This window comes from Exophiala aquamarina (assembly GCF_000709125.1).
Source record: "Exophiala aquamarina CBS 119918 chromosome Unknown aczIA-supercont1.2, whole genome shotgun sequence".
NCBI lineage: Eukaryota > Fungi > Ascomycota > Eurotiomycetes > Chaetothyriales > Herpotrichiellaceae > Exophiala > Exophiala aquamarina.
The window spans coordinates 1556148-1577666 of NW_013550586.1; the positions used below are offsets into that span (position 1 = coordinate 1556148).

At 49.8% G+C, this 21519-nt stretch overlaps 8 protein-coding genes across 8 annotated transcripts; 3 read left to right on the top strand and 5 right to left on the bottom strand.

Annotated features, from left to right (window-relative positions):
* Positions 1-40: 40 nt before the first annotated feature.
* Positions 41-828, bottom strand: A1O9_02382 (uncharacterized protein; the record flags this gene model as incomplete). The annotated part of the gene is made up of 2 exons (XM_013407956.1): positions 41-744; positions 801-828. The coding sequence occupies 2 exons, from the start codon at positions 826-828 to the stop codon at positions 41-43; spliced, it is 732 nt and encodes a 243-aa protein (XP_013263410.1).
* A 487-nt stretch (positions 829-1315) lies between these two features.
* A1O9_02383 (uncharacterized protein) lies at positions 1316-5472 on the top strand (the record flags this gene model as incomplete). Its single annotated transcript, XM_013407957.1, has 2 exons — positions 1316-1396; positions 1456-5472. 2 exons carry the CDS (start codon positions 1316-1318, stop codon positions 5470-5472), a joined length of 4098 nt encoding a protein of 1365 aa, XP_013263411.1.
* Positions 5473-5873: 401 nt separating this feature from the next.
* On the bottom strand, positions 5874-8082 carry A1O9_02384 (uncharacterized protein; the record flags this gene model as incomplete). The annotated part of the gene is made up of 2 exons (XM_013407958.1): positions 5874-7884; positions 7961-8082. The coding sequence occupies 2 exons, from the start codon at positions 8080-8082 to the stop codon at positions 5874-5876; spliced, it is 2133 nt and encodes a 710-aa protein (XP_013263412.1).
* Positions 8083-8807: 725 nt separating this feature from the next.
* Positions 8808-9503, top strand: A1O9_02385 (uncharacterized protein; the record flags this gene model as incomplete). The annotated part of the gene is made up of 1 exon (XM_013407959.1): positions 8808-9503. The coding sequence occupies one exon, from the start codon at positions 8808-8810 to the stop codon at positions 9501-9503; it is 696 nt and encodes a 231-aa protein (XP_013263413.1).
* A 588-nt stretch (positions 9504-10091) lies between these two features.
* A1O9_02386 (uncharacterized protein) lies at positions 10092-11502 on the bottom strand (the record flags this gene model as incomplete). Its single annotated transcript, XM_013407960.1, has 3 exons — positions 10092-10865; positions 10919-11056; positions 11107-11502. The coding sequence occupies 3 exons, from the start codon at positions 11500-11502 to the stop codon at positions 10092-10094; spliced, it is 1308 nt and encodes a 435-aa protein (XP_013263414.1).
* Positions 11503-12536: 1034 nt separating this feature from the next.
* A1O9_02387 (uncharacterized protein) lies at positions 12537-13227 on the top strand (the record flags this gene model as incomplete). Its single annotated transcript, XM_013407961.1, has 2 exons — positions 12537-12572; positions 12652-13227. The coding sequence occupies 2 exons, from the start codon at positions 12537-12539 to the stop codon at positions 13225-13227; spliced, it is 612 nt and encodes a 203-aa protein (XP_013263415.1).
* Positions 13228-13584: 357 nt separating this feature from the next.
* On the bottom strand, positions 13585-15255 carry A1O9_02388 (uncharacterized protein; the record flags this gene model as incomplete). Its single annotated transcript, XM_013407962.1, has 2 exons — positions 13585-15017; positions 15078-15255. The coding sequence occupies 2 exons, from the start codon at positions 15253-15255 to the stop codon at positions 13585-13587; spliced, it is 1611 nt and encodes a 536-aa protein (XP_013263416.1).
* Positions 15256-17617: 2362 nt separating this feature from the next.
* A1O9_02389 (uncharacterized protein) lies at positions 17618-21313 on the bottom strand (the record flags this gene model as incomplete). Its single annotated transcript, XM_013407963.1, has 7 exons — positions 17618-17956; positions 18006-18098; positions 18166-18468; positions 18586-19068; positions 19129-19261; positions 19322-19404; positions 19472-21313. The coding sequence occupies 7 exons, from the start codon at positions 21311-21313 to the stop codon at positions 17618-17620; spliced, it is 3276 nt and encodes a 1091-aa protein (XP_013263417.1).
* Between the last annotated feature and the right edge of the window lie 206 nt (positions 21314-21519).

Consider the following 21519-nt stretch of genomic DNA (forward strand, 5'->3'; position numbering starts at 1 on the left):
TGTTTCGGGGTTGAATGGTTCCGAGTTGTCGATGAAAATATCAACCATCAATGCTGGGAGCAAGGACGGTGCAGCTGAAATTGAGCACACCATTTCCGGCTTTCTCCTCACGCTTGAGATATGGTAATGGGCCCAGAGCCAGAGCGTTGTCGCTCAAGACGTCCTCATCTTCTTCTAGAATACCACGATCGACAGGGCCTTTTCTACAACCATTCAATTCATACAAATGACCATCCTTTCCCTTCACGAACGCAATGAAAGCATGGCCAGGGTCTTCACCTAGAGCGGGCGCGATGGTGTCTCCAGCTTGAGCAGCCACGGCATGAGCCTTCTCCAAGATGTCGGAATCATGCACGTATTGGCCTCGCTCGGTGGGCTTGAGGGGGAGAATTGCCTTTCGGAACTTGTCAAGTTCGCTGTCCGCTTGAATCAATTCCGCAGCGGGGCTGTTGGTCGTGCAGTGAAGCAAACCCATCAGGCCGCAGGCATGTGTGATGAGCTGAGGATACCAGATGACTGGTTCATCGGGGCCAGATCCATTGTATGCTTTGTCAGATGCTCTCTCTTGGGCACTGTATGCTCGGGAGAGGTCTGTTTCCGGGTAGATGAAGAGAAGGGCACTTGCTGGTCGGGGAAGCATAGCGATCAGACTGGGTTCGGTCAGGCTGAAGACGTCATGGAAGGATAAGACTGGAGAAAGGCCCAATTGATGAGCGAGCTTCGTCATCACATCTGGGTTGTTCTCTGTATAGTGGATGTTAGTGGGTTAATGAATTGATGACCGTGTCGATGATATATACCAAGTGGAATATAAGTTTTGTAGGCCATTTTTGATGAGTTTGATGAGAATGCTGAGATTCTGGTCTGATGAATTGTAGTAGAACAGATCCTGTTGGATATAAGGAAGAAACCTAGTTGATGTAATCGATTGAGTGAAAGCTTGTAGCAAGGCGTCGAACTAGGTAGAAGGCAGAAGGCAGCCTTGCGTGACGTTAGCCCCGAGTCACGACTAGAGTCACTGGTCCCTCCTTCCTCGTCCTCCCCCACGTTCCTTCCCCAAAAACCTCGGCGCGGAGCCTCGCGTCACTTTTCTTTTGAACGCGCCAACATGTGACCTGTGAACGTGGACAAAGGCAACACCACTGCATTCGCAACATCTCACCAACATTCAATTGCACTGTTAAGTGATTTACTCTAGTACTGCTACCGCTGCTACTCTCTGTTCCATTTACTCCCTAGGTTCCGCGCATCTCCTTGAAACTACTCCTACCATGCGAGCAACTGACTGGACACCCTTGACGCTCTGCTCCTCCCCATGAGAGCCATCCTCCCTGGCCGTCCCCAATCAACGCGACAGGCTCTTTGTACTGCGCATTGGGACGGCCTTCGCATTGTTGTAAGGGCCACCATGTTAGATCCTGACAGTCCGGACCCTAATTGTGACCCACTCTGCAGGCATACATCTCCGGCAATGCGGCCATCATCCTTAGCGGTCCCCAGACCATTCTCCAAACCATCTACGTCGATACAGTCGAGACCATCTCTGCGATAACACTTGATGAGACTACCGGGCGCATTGCTCTGTGTGATCCAGACAATGTGTACATCTACAGACCTGTTGGCCGTGAAGAAGGTGTACTTCGCTGGGTCCAGGTCCAAGAACTGAGGAATCCCAATGCACTCAAAGTCACCTCCCTATCATGGGGAGGTTCCACCGAGGAACTGCTGCTGGGTGGCTCAAGATTGGTTCTGTGGTATATACCCGACTCCGGCAACCCCATTGTTACATGGGATCAAAAGCTGGCTTATCCGACTGTCCTCGCTTACCTCTCTCCGGACAGCGGCCTTATTGCATCCGTAGGTCAACATGACAGGCTGGTCAAACTCTGGAGAAGGTTATCTTACGAGACCGATGGCACGAGGTTTGATGTCAGCTATCTTCCTCACCCATCCACTGTCACAAACCTGCATTGGCGGAAACCCTGGCATGAAGAGCAGAGCCTTGATAACCTACTTTATACTTTCTGCTCCGACGATAACATTCGTGTGTGGACTGCCTTTGATCCCCACGCCCTATCCGTTCTACAAGAGGTGGCCACCATTAATATGAATGCCTCGATCCAACCAAGAAGGCTGAGTGTTGGTTCCATGAGCAGACGACGCTTTGCCTTCATCCTCGATAGCCGAGATTTCGCTAGTGCCACCGAAAAGGCCGTCCAAGGTTCCAATGCCAAATCAGCAGACCACGCACTTGAGCACCTCATTGAAATTGCCAATCGAAGTCCGGAAATCTGTATAGTCCTGGATGGACTCGGTCATATGTCTGTATGGGGACTGGAAAATGCTGGCTACAAGAATAGAATTCTCCCAGCCGTTTTCCACATATCTCATGTCGATGGCATGGACATCAGGGTGCCACTACTGAGCGATCCCCTGGATGATTATGTGCAATTCTGCGTCTTCGCAGGAGGCTCCCAACCTTCCTCCTTATCAATCCTCTTACACTCTTATGCTGGCGATATTGATTGGTATGACAGCCAGATCACTCACCTATTCGATACTGCTATTCGAAAGAGCCGTGCACATTTGATATCGTCGCTCGCGGGCCATAGTGACCCTATACAGCGTATTGTAAGGAATGTGCGAGGCACTATCGTGCTCTCTGCCACCGACGAAGGCCATGTCAGCCTCTGGCAACAAAAAGATACTCACTCCTCCGCCCCGCTGCTCCGGAGAAGTACATTTGCAGCTAACGAAGACATCAAAGATGCCGTGGTTCTGTCACGCGGCCGTTATGCTGTCATCTTGCATTCACATGGCCTGGAACTGTGGGATGTGCGAGAAGCGAAAGCGGAACGACTGGGAAGACTTGAGCTCCATGGCCAAATTCCAGAGCGCATAACCCAGAGCCGTGTCGTAAGTGAGAGAGCACTTACCAGCCGAGTAATTATTGGCTATTATCCAGATCGTACTACAGAAGCATGGGAATTCCTTTTGCCGGCGTTAGATGATAGTCGCCCAAGTTCAGCCAATCGATTCCCAGAGATGATTCGTTCTCTAGGGGAGGTCAAACTACATGTGCACAACAGATACAACTCTCTTGTATCTGTTTGTGATAACATGAGCTCGAGTGCCCAGCCCGCAAAACCCCAAGAAACGAGTGCATTAGGTTTCACTGCTGCACTTGCAAAAGATGGTATTGTCGAAATGGTTAGATCATTCGAAGAACCAGATTCAACAAAACCGCGACTCTCCACCGGTGCACTCCTTGAAACAAGCATACAAAGACCTAGAGCCATGAGTGCTAGTGGCACTGGTAAGGTGATCCTCGTCAATGAGGATAGCAATAGCCTCAGTATCTGGGACGCAAAGACTGGTGTATGGGAATATGAGCACGAATTGGACGGTACAGACACCGTCAAAACATTTGCTTGGGCTCTCTCACCGCAAGGCCACCCACTGGTTGCAATTTGCTTCGACTACCACATTGTTGTCTTGGGCCAGGTAAGATATGCCTACCCTGGTCTTGAGCCAGCGTGGGTCGACCTCCGTCATATTCGAATAAGAGACGTTACCACCCAATCAATAGCAGATTTGTGCTGGCTCAGAAGTGGTGACCTTGTCGTCGGATCGGGTGTCCAATTCTTCATCTTTGAAGGCTATGCGAGGACTCATCATAACAGAGATGCAAGGTCTCTTCATGAAGTACATTCCAAACTCAAGAATAATGCGACTTCCGCTGTCATGGCAATGCTCAACTCCTTGTTACCTATATTTCACCCTACATATCTCTCCCTTCTAGCATTACTGGGTTACTTTCGTCAGACTAAGGATATAATTCATCGACTCCACCGGGATCTGAAGTTTTTCAGTGAAGGAGATGACCTTCCGAGTTTTCTAGACCTTCAGCTTGATACAATAGGGTTAGCAAATGAGGCAGGATCAAAGACAAGTTTCCACAATGGAACCAATGGGCTTACAAATGGCGAGACAGAGCAGGGGACTATTGGAGACATTGCTGAAGGCCTGGTCAAGAACGTGAAGAGAAACGACATATGGCAGCTAAGTGATGCTGACAAAGCAAAACTGTCTGCAGAAATTCAAGTTTTCGTGGAACTTGAGAAGCACGAGCAATCGATAGACACCAACGGTCTTCGCTATCTCCACGCCTTCTACACTTCAGGTGACGACTCGGTCGCCTGGAGTGCAATAGCTTTCGCCTCACTCAGCACGTCCCAGGAGATCCTAATCGATCTAGTTACCCGCTTCCATGGAGGGAAGTTGACTTGGGAGGCAGCCCGTAAATCGGGAATGTTCTGCTGGCTATCTGATCCAGAGTCCTTGCGCCTTCAAATGGAAAACATCGGCCGGACAGAATACACGCGGAACGAAGACCGTAACCCGGTGGACTGCTCGCTGTATTACCTTGCACTAGGCAAGAAGAATGTTCTGCAAGGCCTATGGCGCATGGCAGTCGGGGTGCGCGAGAAGGAGAACACATTGAAATTGCTGATGAATAATTTCAACGAACCCCGCTGGAAATCGAGCGCCTTGAAGAACGCTTACGCCCTCCTTAGCAAGCGTCGTTTCCATTATGCTGCCGCGTTCTTCCTACTCGGAGGAAGCCTCTGGGATGCGGTCAATGTCTGCGTGCACCAGCTGAAAGACTTGCAACTGGCCATTGCTCTCGCACGCGTCTTCTCCAACGATGGCGATCTGCAGCAGAGCTCTGCATCGTCTTCTGCCGTCCTGTCACGGCTCATCAATGAGACTGTCCTGCCACTAGCACTTGAAAGTGTACAGGGCCGCTGGCTGGCCAGCTGGGCGTACAACTCACTCGGTTTGCCCTCGCTCGCAATCCAGTCCCTCGCATATCCACTACACAACGTGATCGGCAAACCACTCTGCGACATCGTCGAGGAGGTCGACTCCGACAGTAGGGGCAGCAGTCCTCAAATGGTGAACAGCCTCAGCTACGCCTCAAATGACCCACTCCTGACGACCTTGTACACACAACTTCGCACCCAGCTGGTTAAGAAGAATCAATGGCGTTACGGTGGCGGCGTGAGTGCAAAAGACGAATGGGCTTTCGTCATGCGCTGCGTCAGGCTATACCGACATATGGGCTGTGATGCGCTCGCGCTCACACTCGTCCAGACCTGGGAATTTATTCCTCTCGAGTCAGCCAACCCACTAGGCCATCGAAGATCTGTGGGCGAAGCTACTATACCAGCACTACAAATCGGGATCCAACGGCGCAAGACATTCATCGATCTCGAGCGAGAAGCCGACGAAGCAGAAGCGCAGCAATGTGAGGCACTATCTGGCCTGAGTCGAGAGTTGCAGTCTACTACTATAGATGAGGGAGACGTGAAGATTCCGAACAAGAACAAAATGGAAAGGGCGAAACCTCCGCCGACGCAGTTCGAAGAACCTAGCGCGGATAGCTTGCTGGATAGTTTTGGCTTCTGAGATTCCGCCGGACCGAGCAGCTTAGATCACTTCATCTGGTTATATTGTGTACTGGTGACTGTAATGAGGCATTGGAGAAAGCAGCGTTGAGATGCATCGGGCATTGAGATGTGGTTGACTGGGACAATTCAGCAATCATGGATGTGACAAACTGCGATATTGACTGAGAGAGGCTTCTCAATCTTCTTTGTGTCCATATAAATTTATATTTGATTTATTTTGCATGTCCACCGCGTACCTCCAGCCAAACAGTTGCAATTCTCACGTATTTATTCGCTCACTTGTTTCCGCCTCCTGTTTTAACGTGCACCAACCAGATAAGACTCACTCATTCGTGGAGGCCTGGCAAGGCAAACAGAAAGCAGACCGAGGGTGGCTTATGCTACTCCTGAAGAGATGAGTCAATGCATGTTAGACGGTGCATGATTGAATTCCCAGTTGACGTGGGACATGTCGTCGAGCCACGAGGCGTCGTTGCCCAGGGCGTCGAGGTCCAGGAATAAATTGAGGTCGACTGGTTCGGGTGTCCTCAGTTCACTGCCGTCCACATCGTCACTGTCGGCGAGATCTGGCGCTTGTGACCAATACCTGAATGCTGGGCATTGGCTTGGCTTGATCATCATGTCTGCATTTGCCTGCTGGTGGTGGTGGTGGTGGTGGTGGTGGCTGGAGACATGACCCCCTGATTGCGCGGCAGTTCCGCTATCAACAACGCCTCCGATCACACTTGTACCCTCCGCGGTAAACGCCTTCGCATGTACAGGCTGCTCATCGATAGCGCTAGAGCTCTGCGGCAGCTTCTTCAGCCGTTCGTACGTGTTCTTCACGTTGCCGAAGATCGGACACATGAGCGAAAACAAGTCCCTCCCGGTGGCGATCTCCGACGTCGATCCCGTGATGCATTGCATGCGATAGCAGAGAAGCTCCAGGTACAGCTCCAATCTCGCGGCGTCTCGGGCGATTGTTACATTCCACTGTCGCAGTTTGGGCGTGCCGAGAGATAGGCGGTACAGGAATGCGGTGTTGCAGATCAATCCCCACCATTGGAGGACTGAGAGCTTCGGGTACTCGGTTAACGGGAGAGAGAGGAATGTCTCGATGAATGCGGTGGCGGCGTCGAGACAGACCATCAGCACGTCGTGCTGGCTGGATATGTTGGACGCCCAGTCTTTGAGGTCTCCGGGGACGAAATGCTTGTTCGAGAGGCACGGGTTCAGGTGATCCATCTCGTGGGCGTGGGAGGTCGCGAATTGTGTTGCTAGGCTTAGCGTCATGCTGTCTAAGGCACTGTTCGTGGACAGGAGCGTGTCCATTGTCGTGCGAAAGGTGTTCAATTTCTCCTTGGTCCTCGCTGAGCACGAAGGTCTGGAGTAGTCGAAATTGCTTGATAAAAAGACTTCATGGTACTGGTCGCCCAGCGTTTGAGATTGGATGAGCGGAAGGATGAGGACGTCCGTTTCATACTCTGGATCCTTTGCCAGGGATTCAGCGCATTCCATCAAGTATTCCGTGCAGTGAAGATTGTTGGGTTTGCGCCATATCCATGAAGAGGTGGCAGAAAGGTAGTGGCATCCAAGATATACACGCCTGGCAGCCTTGCTGAAGAATCTGTCGCATTTCAACCCCCCTACGGTGTAGTGGTGCTCCAACTGGAGTCCGATTTTGCGAGCGGCTGCCTCGCTGGGAGGGTGGTCGAGGCCCATATCGATGCACATACTGATGGCTATTTGAAGCAGTTGATTGAATTGTTGTTTCATCGGGATGTAGAAGAAGTGATACCAGGCCAAGTAGACGACGAAGGCCTGTAGCAAGTCTATACTTTTCTCTCCTTCGATCGTGACAGATCGTAGTAATGACTCGCGGAAGCCTGACTCGAATCTTCTCTGCAGATCCTTGTTCTCCTGCGTCGAAATAGCGAGCACCGCGTGCAGGAGGAATGGTCGTTGTTGGGCCATTGAATCAACGGTACTATCTTCAGATATCATGACGAATGGCGAGTAGTCGCACATCCGACGATATTTGGACAAGTAGAATGTGGCGTCGTTGTAGCTGAGAGCGCCGTCTTGGAGCATTCGTGATATGGGATGTTTGCCTTGACCATCTAAGCCACAGGTCATTGACAGCTGAGGTTCCTGACGACTAGGCAGTGGCAATGGGTGATGGTTGGTCGTCTGCTCATTCGAGCCATTCAAGAGCACTGGGACGTGGGTTTGATCGATCGTGATCGCATCAGACTCAGAGGAACTGAGAGCTACTGGTCGTCTTTCAGGTTGGCGGCAGCGCTTGCTTTGTTCCAATTGTAGAGCCAAGTCAGAGACTTTAGCCTCAAGGGCAGTCACTGTGGCACGGTCCGCAGCCGACTTCCTCTGCTTTCGTGGACGCAACTCCTCGAAAACGCAATGGGCACCCGACCTTTGGCATTTTTGACATAGATCGCCTCTTTCAGGACATGGGATGCACCTAACTTTCAGATCACGGCAAGGCTTACAAGCTCGATCCGTCCGCTTCACTCTCTTTGAGCACCCGTTCATCGTAAATGTGCCAGACTCTCCATTCGGCTGTGCTACTGGGTCTCGAGGGCCAGGTTTTGCCAGCAACGTAGGTATTCATCTATTGGTCGGACACAGTCCATTTATCAGGCCCAGCATGTCGCTCCGAGGGTGATGAGACTACCTGTCGGATTTGGGAATGCACATGGTGTGCGGAAGTACAGTGTCTCGGTTTGGCCATTTGACATGGATGATTCAATAAAGTGTTGTCGAAATCCTTGGGACTCGGTCTGAGGGCAAAACGCGGAAGGTGAAACGAGCCGGTATTCTTTGTAATTTCATGCTAGTTTGTCAGGCGCCCAAGGGCGAAAAACGGCCTGGATCCTTTCCGGCACACTGTAATGCTCAATACACAGCAAAAGTCTGCTTTTGGAGGTGCAGGTTCCCCTCAAATCGCCCAAAGATGGGACTGTGTTGAGCCTTTCATTTCTCCATCAGTCCTGCTAAAACCCACCTATGAAGCAACGGACTACAGGAGAATTCACAAAGTGATCGGTAAGTGACTGTCCCAATTTCTACGCGATGTGCCCTTGGAGCCATGTGTATCATGCCGAGGCGGGGTGTCTATGCTCCCTGGAGGTATGTTCGGATCACAATTGCAAGCCGCTCGAAGGCAGAGCCACGGTTCATATTGTTTCCGGCACCTGTGAACTGATTTGATATATATACCATGTATTCCGAGGTAGTTGTAGATGCAACATGCTCTGTCATACTTCGAAAGCCTTTAAGACCGTCGGAAGAAGGTATTGTCAATCTTCTACCTCTGACCAACGCTTGGCCCAGAACATGTCTGCCATTCCCAAGAAGTATGGCGTCGTGCTGTATGATGGTTTCCAGCTGATCGATGTCTGTGGACCCATTGACGTTCTGAATGTCCTCTCAACACACGTCGAAGGTATCAGCCTCTCAGTCATAGCTCAGACTATATCTCCAGTCTCGACATTCCCCAAGAAATGGCCCGCTCAAATGGGTATGCTGCCTTTCACTACATCGCAGACCCTGCAGCCGACCCATACCTTCGAGGCCGCACCTCAACTGGATGTGCTTATTATCCCTGGTGGAATGGGATGTTTTGATCCAGACCCAATCAATGTTGGCAAGCCAGACCCTGCGGTTGTTGACCCGATCGTCAAATTCATCTTGGCCCAGTACCCAAAGCTACAATACCTCATCACAGTTTGCACTGGAGCTGGTGTTACCTCACAGACCGGTCTGCTTGATGGGAAGAAAGCAACAACATTTAAAGGTGCTTGGAAGGTCATCCCCCTCTGGAGGCCTCAAGTGGAGTGGGTGCCCAAAGCTCGATGGGTGGTCGATGGGAATATTTGGACTTCTTCTGGGGTTTGTTCTGGGACTGACTTGATGTTTGCTTTTGTCAAAAAGATTCATGGTGAGAAAATCGCAAGCGACATATCGATTTGGATGGAGTACACAAGGCACGAAGATCCGGAGTTGGACCCCTTCGGCATTGAGGAATCTTGACGGAGGAATGGCAAGGCCAAAGGAGAGGACTTTAGAGCTAGGAATCAATAGGGCCCTGACATCCGGCTCGTTCCATAATTGTCATCCGAATGGACTGAACCCGCTGGCCGGACAGACTCACAAATAACCCTCTCGGTCGAGGAAATTGACAGGTTGCTTAGATCAAAGTTAATTGCCGCTAGCGGAGGAATAGTATGTGTGGTGGTAGTGACAAGCTTTGCCGGATCGCTGTCACGGAGCTGTCACAGGATTTGCTGGATGGGCAACTATGGACAAATTTCTGCTTTGGGATGGATCATTACCTAATTAGCGATAGGAATGTCACGTCATACTTGGTCCTCCCGACTCATCTGAGCATGATCCCGAACTTCGATATCGATGAGGTGGATGCTGATGGTGCTGAACCCCTATAAAGAGGGACAGACATCAGGCTGCTATAGTTGAGCCGTGAGTCCATGGTTCCGGTGACGATAATTCTCCAATCAGGGGTCCTGACGGTATCTGAATTGCAGAATTGCGACATGATGGAGTTCCAGGGCTGCCAGAAACTTGTGCACCATCTCCATGAAAGAACATTGCTTGAGTCAATCACGATGGACGATCGCGTGACTGAGGTTCGCGTTCAAAATCCGCCCCTTCGGTTGACAGGATTGCCCATTTGGTCGAAATCCCGTCCAAAATATCGACAATGGTGTATCCAAATGGTGTGGCTTCCAATTCTTGTATTCGTGGTTTAATGCTCGGTACATCAGAGCAGCAGCCTTCCCACAGCTCAATAATTTGTTCTCTTGTTCGATTGTCAGGCCCGCTGAGCCATGCAATAAAGAGACAAAGGATCAGGTACGAAGAGCCAAGTGGCCTGAATGCATCTGACTCATGAGCCAGGGTGATTATTTCGTTCGTGTAATACGCGACTTCGACACAGAGGCCAGCCTGTGTTTCGTTGGACGAGGTGAAGGATCGAAGCAAACAGTTAAGGAAACAAACGGTGAACAGACTGAGTCCATACAGCCGTTGATAGTTTGCATACAGGATCCAGTCGCGTGGGGAGCAGACCGATCTGCATTTCGTGCCCGAAGAATCCGTTGCCTTGGATCCGGCATCCATATAGAGTTGTTGAAGATTTTTTGAAATGTTGACTGAGACATCGTAAATCTCTGCTGATTCATTGCGCAAGTCTGAAAATTGGTACTCCTCTCCATTCGTCAGGGCACGATGACGACGTTCTGCGATTTCTGGGACTCGAGCCAGACAACATAACATTTTTCCAACATCAGTCACATTTTCAAGTCTGTTTTTTATAAGGTGATCCCATTCGTCGTTTCTGAAACGGATTTTTCGATTGAAAAGTCCTTCGAAAAGCTGCCGGTGAGAAGTTAGATCAATTTGGGGTTGGAGAGTCTTCATATTCATACAATTGGTCCCCGCAACGAAAGAATCATTGCAGCCTCGAAGTCATCTGCTTCGTTGTACCGGCTGCCTTTGGCCTTGAGTATCTGTGCTGCACCATCCGAGTGGCTTGTGAATGCATTCCCAATCAAGCCAATAAAATACTGTCGGTCTTTTAGCATGCATGCTGCCAAACCTCGCTTGTGTGACTCACCTGGCATATCATCAACAGCATTACAGCACAGAGTGTGTTGGCGCTAGCAGCTAAGGCAGAGTCATCTAAAGTAGACCTAAGCTGGCTCAATGCATATTGGTATTTCGTCAATTCATCCACGGAGGCCACTTTTATGCCACTATTAAAACGACGATGGGACGCGACGAGTGCACTTGCTGCAGCATCCAAAGCTGGGTTCACACCAAGACGTTTCGGCACTTCTAGCAGGTATCCACCAAACGCCCAAGTCAAGCTATACCTGAGATCTGAATCCAGCGTGAATTTGACCCTATCGATAACGCCACCGACGAAAATGGTAAAATCATTGCTGGGTGAGGGAACGACCTCCAGTGGTGGAGACCGCTTGACTGGACTAGCGGAGGACGACGTTGACATCTCGTTATCTGAGAACTGGCTTTTAAACTTATATCTCCGCTCCCCGGAGCCAGTACAAGCAATTCCAAGCCGCCTACATCTTGAACAGATCGGTTTCGTCTCATCACACTGCTCTTCTGATCAGTCTTCCTTTTCTTTTCTTACAGAATTTCCTCAGTTGACTCACCTTCTTTTTCTGTTTTCTACATTGCGCGCATGCTCGCCCGGAAGGTACCCCTGGCATCTTGACAAGGCTATTTGGAATGTGGCTCTTGAGACATATTCAAATTACCAGAACCGACCGATGGACATCGATTTGAGCCCTAGGGGTTGAGAACCTCGATGTTACGTTATACATCAGGCCAGGAGTTTACCGACGGAAAATTCAAACATTCGCAAAGCTGCAGCGAAGCGTAGCACCAGTATTGGTTAGTCGCTACGGACGAGCACCTGTTGCAGCATAGCCCTTCTTGAGCTTCTATGGGGTCAAATGATGCTCCCAGATCATCAAAACAACGTTAACTTGCCGCTTTCTGAGGCTTTGAATGTGGCTAAGAACATCTTTCGAAACTAAAATCAAACTGGGTGCATCCCGTGCCGAAAGCTGAACGGTCAAAGGTGTTCCCAGCGCCATCTTCCGAGCGCAGAGGGAGCGCTACATACCACCTAAAGGGGTAAAGTTACGGCGGGTCTTAATTAGAGGGTTTGGCCGCTGCGGTTGGCTGAGCCCAAGGACAACGCAGAAGCACAAAACTCCCAACTAGATAATTATGGTACACAGCCCGCTCGATCGGCGCCAACGATTCCAGAATCCATCCTTCCATCCATTGGCTACGGAGTTACTCGAGCAATGTTTGCTTTGGGAATAGATATGCACGTGCGTCATAGCCACAGGAGCTGAGTGCTCACATGGAGATAAATGCCCTGCCAAGTTCGCCCTCTCAATGGATCAGAATTCCCAACTACAATCGAAATCAACAGTAAACATCTCGCTACCATATCAAATTACCTTAATACATCAGCTCAGAGAATTTCATTCTAGCAATTCAATCAAAATGCCTAGTTTCTTTGGGCGGAAAGATGACAAGAAGGTATGTGAAAGTGTCCTGCCCTACAAAGATTCCCCATGGCTGTACCACTGGAGCCACCAATGCTGACCAACACCAACAGTCAGAAAAAGCACAAGAGTTTGAAACCAAAGAAACACGAACGATGCATCTTCGCACAGACGGCCTGAAAGGCCGCAAAGCGCAGATCCTGGACGAGGACAACAGCACGGTGCTATACGACATCGATATAAGATTCCGGCGGCCGAACCTGACTTTCCGCAGCCCGGCGCGCAACAACGAGACCGTGGGCACCATCAAATTTAGCCCCATGACGAGGGCTATTGAGGCAGACACCGAGCACGGCACTATTCACGTCAAGAGTAAAAACTGGAAATGCTGCGACCTACCATATACGTCGCCTGCCTTCGGCGGACGCACATTGACGTGGCAGCGACGAACACCCTGGGTCGTACTGGATCACTATCTTATCGATGAGAACGGCCTTCCAATTGCGCGGTTCAGGCCAAAGTGCAGCTTCAAGAACGTTTGCGCCATTGATTTCGTCGACAGGGATCTGCCACAAGATGCTATCGACGAGATCATCATGACCGGCTTGGCTGTCTTGAAGAACACTGAGTACTACGCCTGTTCCGCGGCGAGCGCCGCGGCTAGTTCCAGCGTGGCAGCAGCATCATAACTAAGAGTTCAGACCAGGGGAGTACTCATTGGATAGTTAGCGTGTACAATATTTCAGGTGTTGAGTAGAGATACCCCCAGACTAGATTCAGGAAGTGTTCGCAATATGCTATGCTTGACCAAAGATGCTTGATGGGAGTGATTTGGATTTTAAGTAAAGAGTAGAGTACATTAGATGAGAATATCTATTTCGCGGAGATGTCTAGAAGCAATTTCAGAAACTGTGGCTAGAAATATACGCTGACAAATGTACAATACTCCACATTTATATCCCCAAAATCTCATATCAAGGCATTGGTTGAGCGCTGTTTGGTGTATTAACGACTGCCATCAATCGATATCGCGCTTTGCTGACCATTCAAAAGTTCTTCAGGAGTCTCCTCCACCAAGGCTGCTTGGCCGTGGTCTGGTATTCCTCGCCACTATCATCCTCCATATCTCCACCATCAACATCTTGACGTCTTCCATAGTCTAGATCTATGTCGTGTACTCGGCGATACGTTGTCTTGAAGACGAACTTGTAGCCGAAATAGATGATGGGGAACAAAGGTATAAGGATGTATGCGTCGACGAAATTGCCCGCGTCAAAAGGGCTGAGGGTTGTCCAACCTTGAACCAAAGCAAGGAAAACATTGGCACTCAGACCAAAGTAAGCGTTCCAGGGGTACCACAGCGACTTGAAGGGGAGTTGACGTTGGCTACGATTCTGTGCTTTCCAGGCGGAGCGGAAACGAATGTGGATGAAAGAGATGGCACCCCAAACCAGAAACGTGCTGACTCCAGACAAATTCACAATATATCCGTACGCTTTGCCGGCACCTGTAGAAATGTTCATCATGGATAGCGCTCCGAACAAGTTCGTAAAGATTATGGCGTAGACAGGAACCCCTCGGGAATCGGTGTAGCCAAGGAACTTGGGAGCCTTCCTTTCTTGCGCCATGAAGAGAACCGTTCGAGAACCGATGTAGATGGAGCTGTTGACCGCAGACAGACAAGTGATGAATATGAAGGTGTTTATCAAATGGACACCACTTTCCCAGCCAGCATTCTGAATTGCAATTGTCATTGGGCTCTTAAGCGCTCGGCTTTTCCCATTGATCAGAGCCTCAGCATTCCAGGGGCATGTCATGCCGAATGCAATTGCACTACCAATGTAAACGAAGATGATACGCCAGAAGACCTGTCTGATGGCCAGCGGAACTGCAACCTTGGGATTCTTTGTCTCCGTGGCTGCTACTGCGACTGATTCCACTCCTGCATAGAAGGTTGAGCAGAAGACGAAAACCGAGGCCACTCCACGGAAGCCATTGGCAAAAGCTCCTGGATCATTCCAATATCGGAATCCGAAGGCTCCATCTTGGCCGACCAGGCCGCCGGATACGTAAATGATGGAGAACAAAAAGTATGCCGTGAGTCCGAGAAGCTTGATCAGAGCGAGCCAAAATTCCGCTTCACCAAATGTCGTGACGCCCAGAAGCTGAAAGCCTAGAAATGCGGTCCAGAAGATCAAAAAATAGCCGTAAAGGGGAACTTTGTCGCTCCAGAAAACGAAGATCGAAGACAAAACGTTGTACTCATTGCTGAGCACCGCGATCCATATGATGAAGTAGTTCCAACCAACAGCACAGCCGAACGCAGGATCCACGAAGCGATCAGCGAGGCTGGTGAAAGCGCCGCCACTGGGATAGAGGGTAGTAATCTCTCCGAGTGACTGCATGATGCTGAAGGCGATGATGCCGATGACACCGAACCCGATCAATAGGGCTGCTGGGCCACCATTTGCCAGAGCACCTGCGGAAGAAAAGCGTTTAGCTCTCCTTCTCATGTATAGCGGGCTATTGAGTCTCTTACCCCCAGATCCAATCAATAGGCCCGGTCCAATGATGCCGGCCAAAGCCATCATACTCAGATGGCGGGTCTTGAGGCCTCGCTTAACCCCGCTATGGGGATCGATGGCCTGAAAGTCCGTCGCATTGTGCACTGAGGACCGGGAGACCGAGTCCTGACGTGGTTCCTTGAAGTCGGCCATGACTTAGGGCGATAAGTACGACGTGAGACTTGGATGCTGCGTGGAGGCTGCAAATATTGGAGAAGCGACATAGCTTTGATAAAGGTCACTGCAAAGCCTATATAAAGCATGTCGATCTCGTCATGTGCCAAACCATCCTGGCGACTGTGCTGATAAGAATATTGCCCAGACTGCTTGAATGTCGTGATTGCGGTAGAGACTTGGTGATTGGCCTGGCTGGGCCCGAACTAACCTCCTCCGCCTCAGATGGTGCAATGCTTGGCCAAGCATCACCAAGTGAAACCGAGAGCAGGTCCCCAACGCAATTTTCGCTTACCTTGCTCCTGTGATGGGAAGGGGACACGATCATTCCTAAGACGGTCCGAAGGACTCGTCAGACTATATGGTTTCCTAAGTACGTACTAGACTAGCGCCTGGGCGCTCTCATATCCGCTTCGGATAGCGCTCGAATAGCTCTCGGAGCTAGTTCGGATGCGTCGAAGCGATATAGTAGACCACGGTCTTTACAATCGCTTGGCATCGCCAATCACACTACCCTGGGGAGTGTGTTCTTATACGAGCTTCCAATGCTGAAGCTGTGGAACTCTGACTCTAAGTGTCCTTTGTACCGATGACGCCTTTTCAGAGAAGAGAATACCAAGCCGCTAGACAAGTCTGTGATTTCAACATGATGGTAGAAAAGTCTCCCAGAATCAGGCCAAGGCCAGCCTTAGATGTCCTTGATTTTGTCGCATTGCGTGAATGAGCAAACGAGTTCCAGCCTCCCTCTTAGAGGGCTGCTCTGGGCCTCTAAAAATTGAAGTCCTAGAGGCGAGGTACTTTCTTTCTGATATGTTCGGATGTCAAACCACAAAGTCCCAATGCGCCAAGGCTTACCTGAGACTTCAACTGGAGCGCAAAAGGAGAGACAAATACGACAAATACTAGCCTGTAGAAAGACACCATCACGCAAAGTAAGATTATTAGTATTACGCTGCGATTTCATGCCTATAAGAGGAATCGATTCCTCACAAACCACCAGATGATTACCTCCAACTCTCAAGACCCTCGAAACTCAACTCAAGTTATTATCTCCAGCTCCCAATTAAGTCCAGTACTCCTGTGCCCTAAAAAGCGAACAGTTAGGCTCAAACCCGCTTCAATTACGACGGAGCACCAATCCGTCTGCCAGCCTCTTAACAAGGAAAACTGTGGATTGGACCTCGTACCTCATGCCTCGATGGACCTTATCACAACCATAGACTGAGACACTGGTAGCTGCGGATTCTGCTCATCAATCAGATGTTGTGTTGATGTGCAGATATGCACTGGTTATCTTCCCTGGGGTGTTACACTTATTTGTTCTTGCTCGTTCTCCTGTGTTTTATGAGCAGCCTTGTTTGCTGTTTCCTCAGGGCCAATTTCCTGGTGTGTGAATTGGACCCAGCCAAATGTACTGGCCGTCTCTTGATGTGGGGCTGCGTACCTCGCACCCAGCCGAAGCTGTAGTCTTGCTGTGAGTTCTCTCCCTACAGTCTGGTCTGGCCTGGGCCTGTGCCCCGGACCTGGAGGCTTCTCTCATACCTGCAGCGTTTGATTCCCTGCAGGCTGTGATAACCTGTTGGCGCCAAAGTGACTAGCGCAGGCAACCTCATGACGACGAGCAATACGTAAGTGCTACAGCCTCTGGAATGCTTTAGAATCATGGAAAATAGGCACCAGGAGGTCATTTGCCTAGTAATTTTCTATATAAACTAGAACGGTGACCATAGAATAGAAGAAGACAGAAATCTCATCTACGCTACCTTGCCTAGTATCGATTGGCCCGTACAATTGCACAGTCCAAATCCTCCAACATAACCAATCGCCCTTGGTCCCGGGTATGCTGTGCGGAGTCCTCCTACACCTCTTCTCTCAGGCTGGTGATATTACTCGATGGCGGAGATGACTCAGACGCCACGAAGTGCTCCACAGAAAGGGCTCATAGTTGATTACACCCTGTAGCTGAGACTGTGCGGATTAGTTGGATGAAGGCTTCAAACCACCGAGTTAGCTCACTTGGAAGCAATCCAGCAGACAACACCTAGAAGAGCGTCAAGGCTGTCAGCTTCTCGGTATGGAGTATGATGCCATATCCACTAACACTTCTGGGTCTGTGAGTAAAGATTGCAAAATGCCACCACATGAATGCCCATTTTCCTCCATAGTTCCAACATCTTCTGTGGTACAATCTAGGTGAGAATTACACCAAAAGGTAGTCCTCGGATCTCTAAAAGGGGAATCATGATATCCAAAATCACCAAGGAGATCATTGCCACCAGAGATCTTACCGTCAGAATTTTGGGCTCGTGGAGGAGAAAAGCTTGTTCCGTTTCGATCTTACTCAGCCGATAGGATTTCCCCCTTTTTCTTCTTCGCATGCCTTGCCCAATAGGGGAAGATCGTCAACCCGGTTAGCCCAGAGAGCTTCAGAATCCGGCGGTGGTTTTCGAAAATCAGGAGTCTTTTTTCGAGGGAGTTTAGGCACCCAGACCTCAACGGCTCGGAAATGCTTGATCAGAGAGCCGTTTGATTGGTCGATTTCTATGAATAGCCAGGCTGCGTGGAACAAGAATATGGTGAACCAACATGTCAGGAATGAGCTTAACGTGGCTGGAAAGGGAAGAACGGCCGCTTTCAAGGAGAAAAGCCCAGAAGCCAAGGCTAGAGGAGATACAAAGAGCTAGCACCGCTTCAGCACATGGTCTTCCTGCATCGAAAGATGGACTTACCATCATCATTACCAATAGGGATTTATTCACAGTAGCCAATTGGGCTTGTTTGTTCCCTAACTCGACAGCCAAGTGGTTGAGGTAGTGTCGGCGCTGAAGAGCAGAGAATGAGTCAGCCGCTCCTATTTATGACGCGATTTCCGAAGGACAGTATACTTACGTCTCGGTTGTGTTCTTCACACCGATGCGATACAACTTCTAAGGTTTGCCGAAGCACCACAAGGCTTCTAAGCTGCCGCAATAGCGCCACTTTGACGCAGGATGGCGGCTCTTGGAACGTGGGCAGATTTCGGAAGATGATGGCATCATTATCAAGCAATCTCTCCACCCCATGTATAGTCTCCGATAAGGGGAATAGGAGGTCCCTTGCTAACTTCTGAAGGTTCCTGGTATACCCCGAATCTTCTTGGACTTTGGCATCATCTGCTCGCTCAGGGAAGTTTTTATCCCAGAACTGGAGCCCCTGTTATATCAATTAGTGATTATTGGACATGATAATGAGCTTCGACGCTGTTAACTAGAGAGATCGTGGTCCTGAAAAATCTCAAGGGTTGACGTGTCATGCTTGGGAAAATCTTACTCTCCGGAATCTTCGTTCCGATTGATCCACGTTCTCAATTAGCCGCTGCCACTCAGATGTTGCTTGGGCCAGGCGAACTCGAAGTACCATTAGGAAGTATTCTCTCGGGTCCATCACATCTGTATCTGTGGTTGTGAGTCCCCTCGTTAGTGGATCGGGACGATATAGTTCCCCGGAATCCACAAAGTCCTTGCGATAGCGAACCACGCTTTCCTTTCTATCTGTCGTGTCAAACCAGGTATCAATAAAGCAATAAGCCGTCCAACATTCTTCATCCAATCCAGTGATTGTGCATGAAATTTGCGCCTCGTATAGTGAATAGTGAGCGGAATCATTGGCATCCCAGTAGAGAAAGGACACATCATGGGAATGCCTCAAACTCTTGCCGCCCTTATCTTGTCGATGATCTTTTGTTTTATCCCCCGACCGAAGAGCATAGTAAGGGAGACTGAAACTCAGACTGAAAGGTAAACCATGATTCGTCTGTATTCCTGGTAAGCATTCCATGGTAGAATGTGAAATCATTGAGTCAGGAGGACCTACTTGCGTTGCAACTGAGACGAAACTCTGACCTACTAGATAATGATATATCGCTGCCTGAAGTACCAGAATATATCTCTTCGAGGCTGTAGATAGAAGTGTGTTGATACTGCTTGCGTCGATATTTGGGATCCATCTGCGGCAACCATGTTAGCTTCTCATTTTTCAGCAGACACAATATGGGATGTAAACTGACATTAGTCGTCGACCGATCATGTTCGGGGGTTCAATTCCAGGCCTTGCACCTTTGGGTTTCTGATGGGCCGTACTTTGTGAGGTCTGCGCGACTTATGCATCAGCCAGCTCTCCATATCTTGGTGAGCGTACCTACGAGATCCTTTAATACCTGGTAAAGCCCCTTAGCTGTGAGAGGAGCCAGAGTATTATTGTCGCAGCCATCCATGTCTCCATATTTCTTTTGATCGAATAGTGCAATGGGTGTCATATCAGCAGCACCTTTCCCTCCTTGGAGGGCTGGCAGGCTGGCACCACGTAAGAAAGTGTCAATTGCATCTGCTTCAGGAGAGATATCACTTTCGATGTCATCACGCAAGAGACAGGTGAGAAAGTCCTCTTCCAGCGGACTACTGTTGTAGTCTAGCCCGGATAAGCCATGATTGGCCTTCTGAGTAGTCTGTCCATAACTATACCTTGACTGCCATTCCAAACTAGCCGCTTTCCGGGATCCTATGACGGTCGCGTTGTCAAGAGAAAGGCCTCCCAAGGATGTATTGCATTCAAAAGTATCTGGCGCCCCGGTACGCCTGTGAAAGCTTGAGCGCGAACTTTCAGTCCCCTTGAACTCGATGGCGTGGGGAATATTCTTGGGCGTCGGTGGTCTAGTCTCCATCACAGAGTGGCAATATAACTCGACGTTACTCCCTAACCGATTCTGCACCTCCTCGAAGACGCCAACAGAGGGGACAATGTACGCAACTGTGGAGCGTTCACAGCCTGCTATGAGATGCCCATATAAGCCTCGAGTTTCGGCATCAAGAATCCAGGACCCACAATCACCCTTAAAGATGGGTGCATCGAAATCCACCCGATAGGTCATTTGAAATCTCTTTGAGTTTGGCATTCGGATGAATGACGGCGTAGCGCTCAACGTCCCGGTCGAGAATGTTGACGATCCACTGGAAGCCATAAAGGAGAGTATTTTACAATCTCGGACACCAGTCGGGATAGGGCATACCCGCTGCCACGTATTTGGGGGCATTGTACCCTCTGCCGCTTCACCGAAAGCCATTGCTTCGGGAGTGCTGACTTCGATGAGTGCATAGTCGAGGGTAGTAGAGAAGGCCGTGATAGGGTGTTCATCTGCGGTCACTTCACCTGAATTCAAGGCGAGAGGGCCTCTTGAGACCTTCAAACTGGTGGTGGCGGCTCCAGACACTGCCTCCCGATGAGGATTCTGGATGAGTTGTGCTTGGCTGGTGCGAGGATTGTCATCGACGCTACTTTCCATGCAATCGTCGAAATCGGTAACTTCGCTGCCATGATCACTGTCGAGCTCCCAACCCTCATCTTCCATGGGCGTAGTATCAGGGCACACGTAGGACACAGCTGTCTCAAAGGGGTGACCGGCCGTGAAAAGGAAAGTTCGTTCGTCGCATCGAACAATGCCGCCTACTGTGGCTATGTGAGCCTTAGAGTGTTTGCGGAGATTGTGTAACGTGAATAGTTTGTTATTTGCGACACGAATTATCCCAACCCTACCAGAGTGACAAGAGGTCTGAGCATTGTTTAGAGGCATGGTATCCAGAGCGAGCGGCTGCAGAGGACCATGAGATTCTAATTCCGGTGCATGTGGTGCATTTCCTGTCTTAATACCAGGGTACCTGTCCAGCAATCCGCTCTTATTCACAGCGTCTTGTGCTACCTTGCGGGATTGACAGTCTTCGCTGCAGAATAAAAGAGTCGGCACTGCTCTTGTGGCGTTCCTCCCGATCATATAGATAGAAAAGCTTACAGGCTCAGTACCTGGTCTTTGCTCAATACTGTTATTCAGATAGTCCTTGATCTCTAGTCCTAAGGTCACGAAAGCTTCTCGAGCAGGTCCGATCGCTTCCCAACAAGTCTTTTGTTTTTGTGTTAGATACTTCTTTCCCACCGATTGCTCCGAGTTAGGCCACCGCGAATCTCTGCTTAGAAAATTCTTCAATGGGTTGAAGTTAGTATCACTCATTGTACCTAAGACATGATGATCGCTGGTGCAGAGGCTTGTGGCGGGCGACGGGAGGACACAGTAGCTTTATTTCAGCGAAATTGAGTAAAGGTTATATCTATCAAGCGCGGAAATGATATTTTGTCCATGAGGGCAATGGGGAAGGTAAAGTAGGCTCAAGACTGTTGACAAAAATAAGAAGGAAGATAGTTTGAGCCTTGTATCGG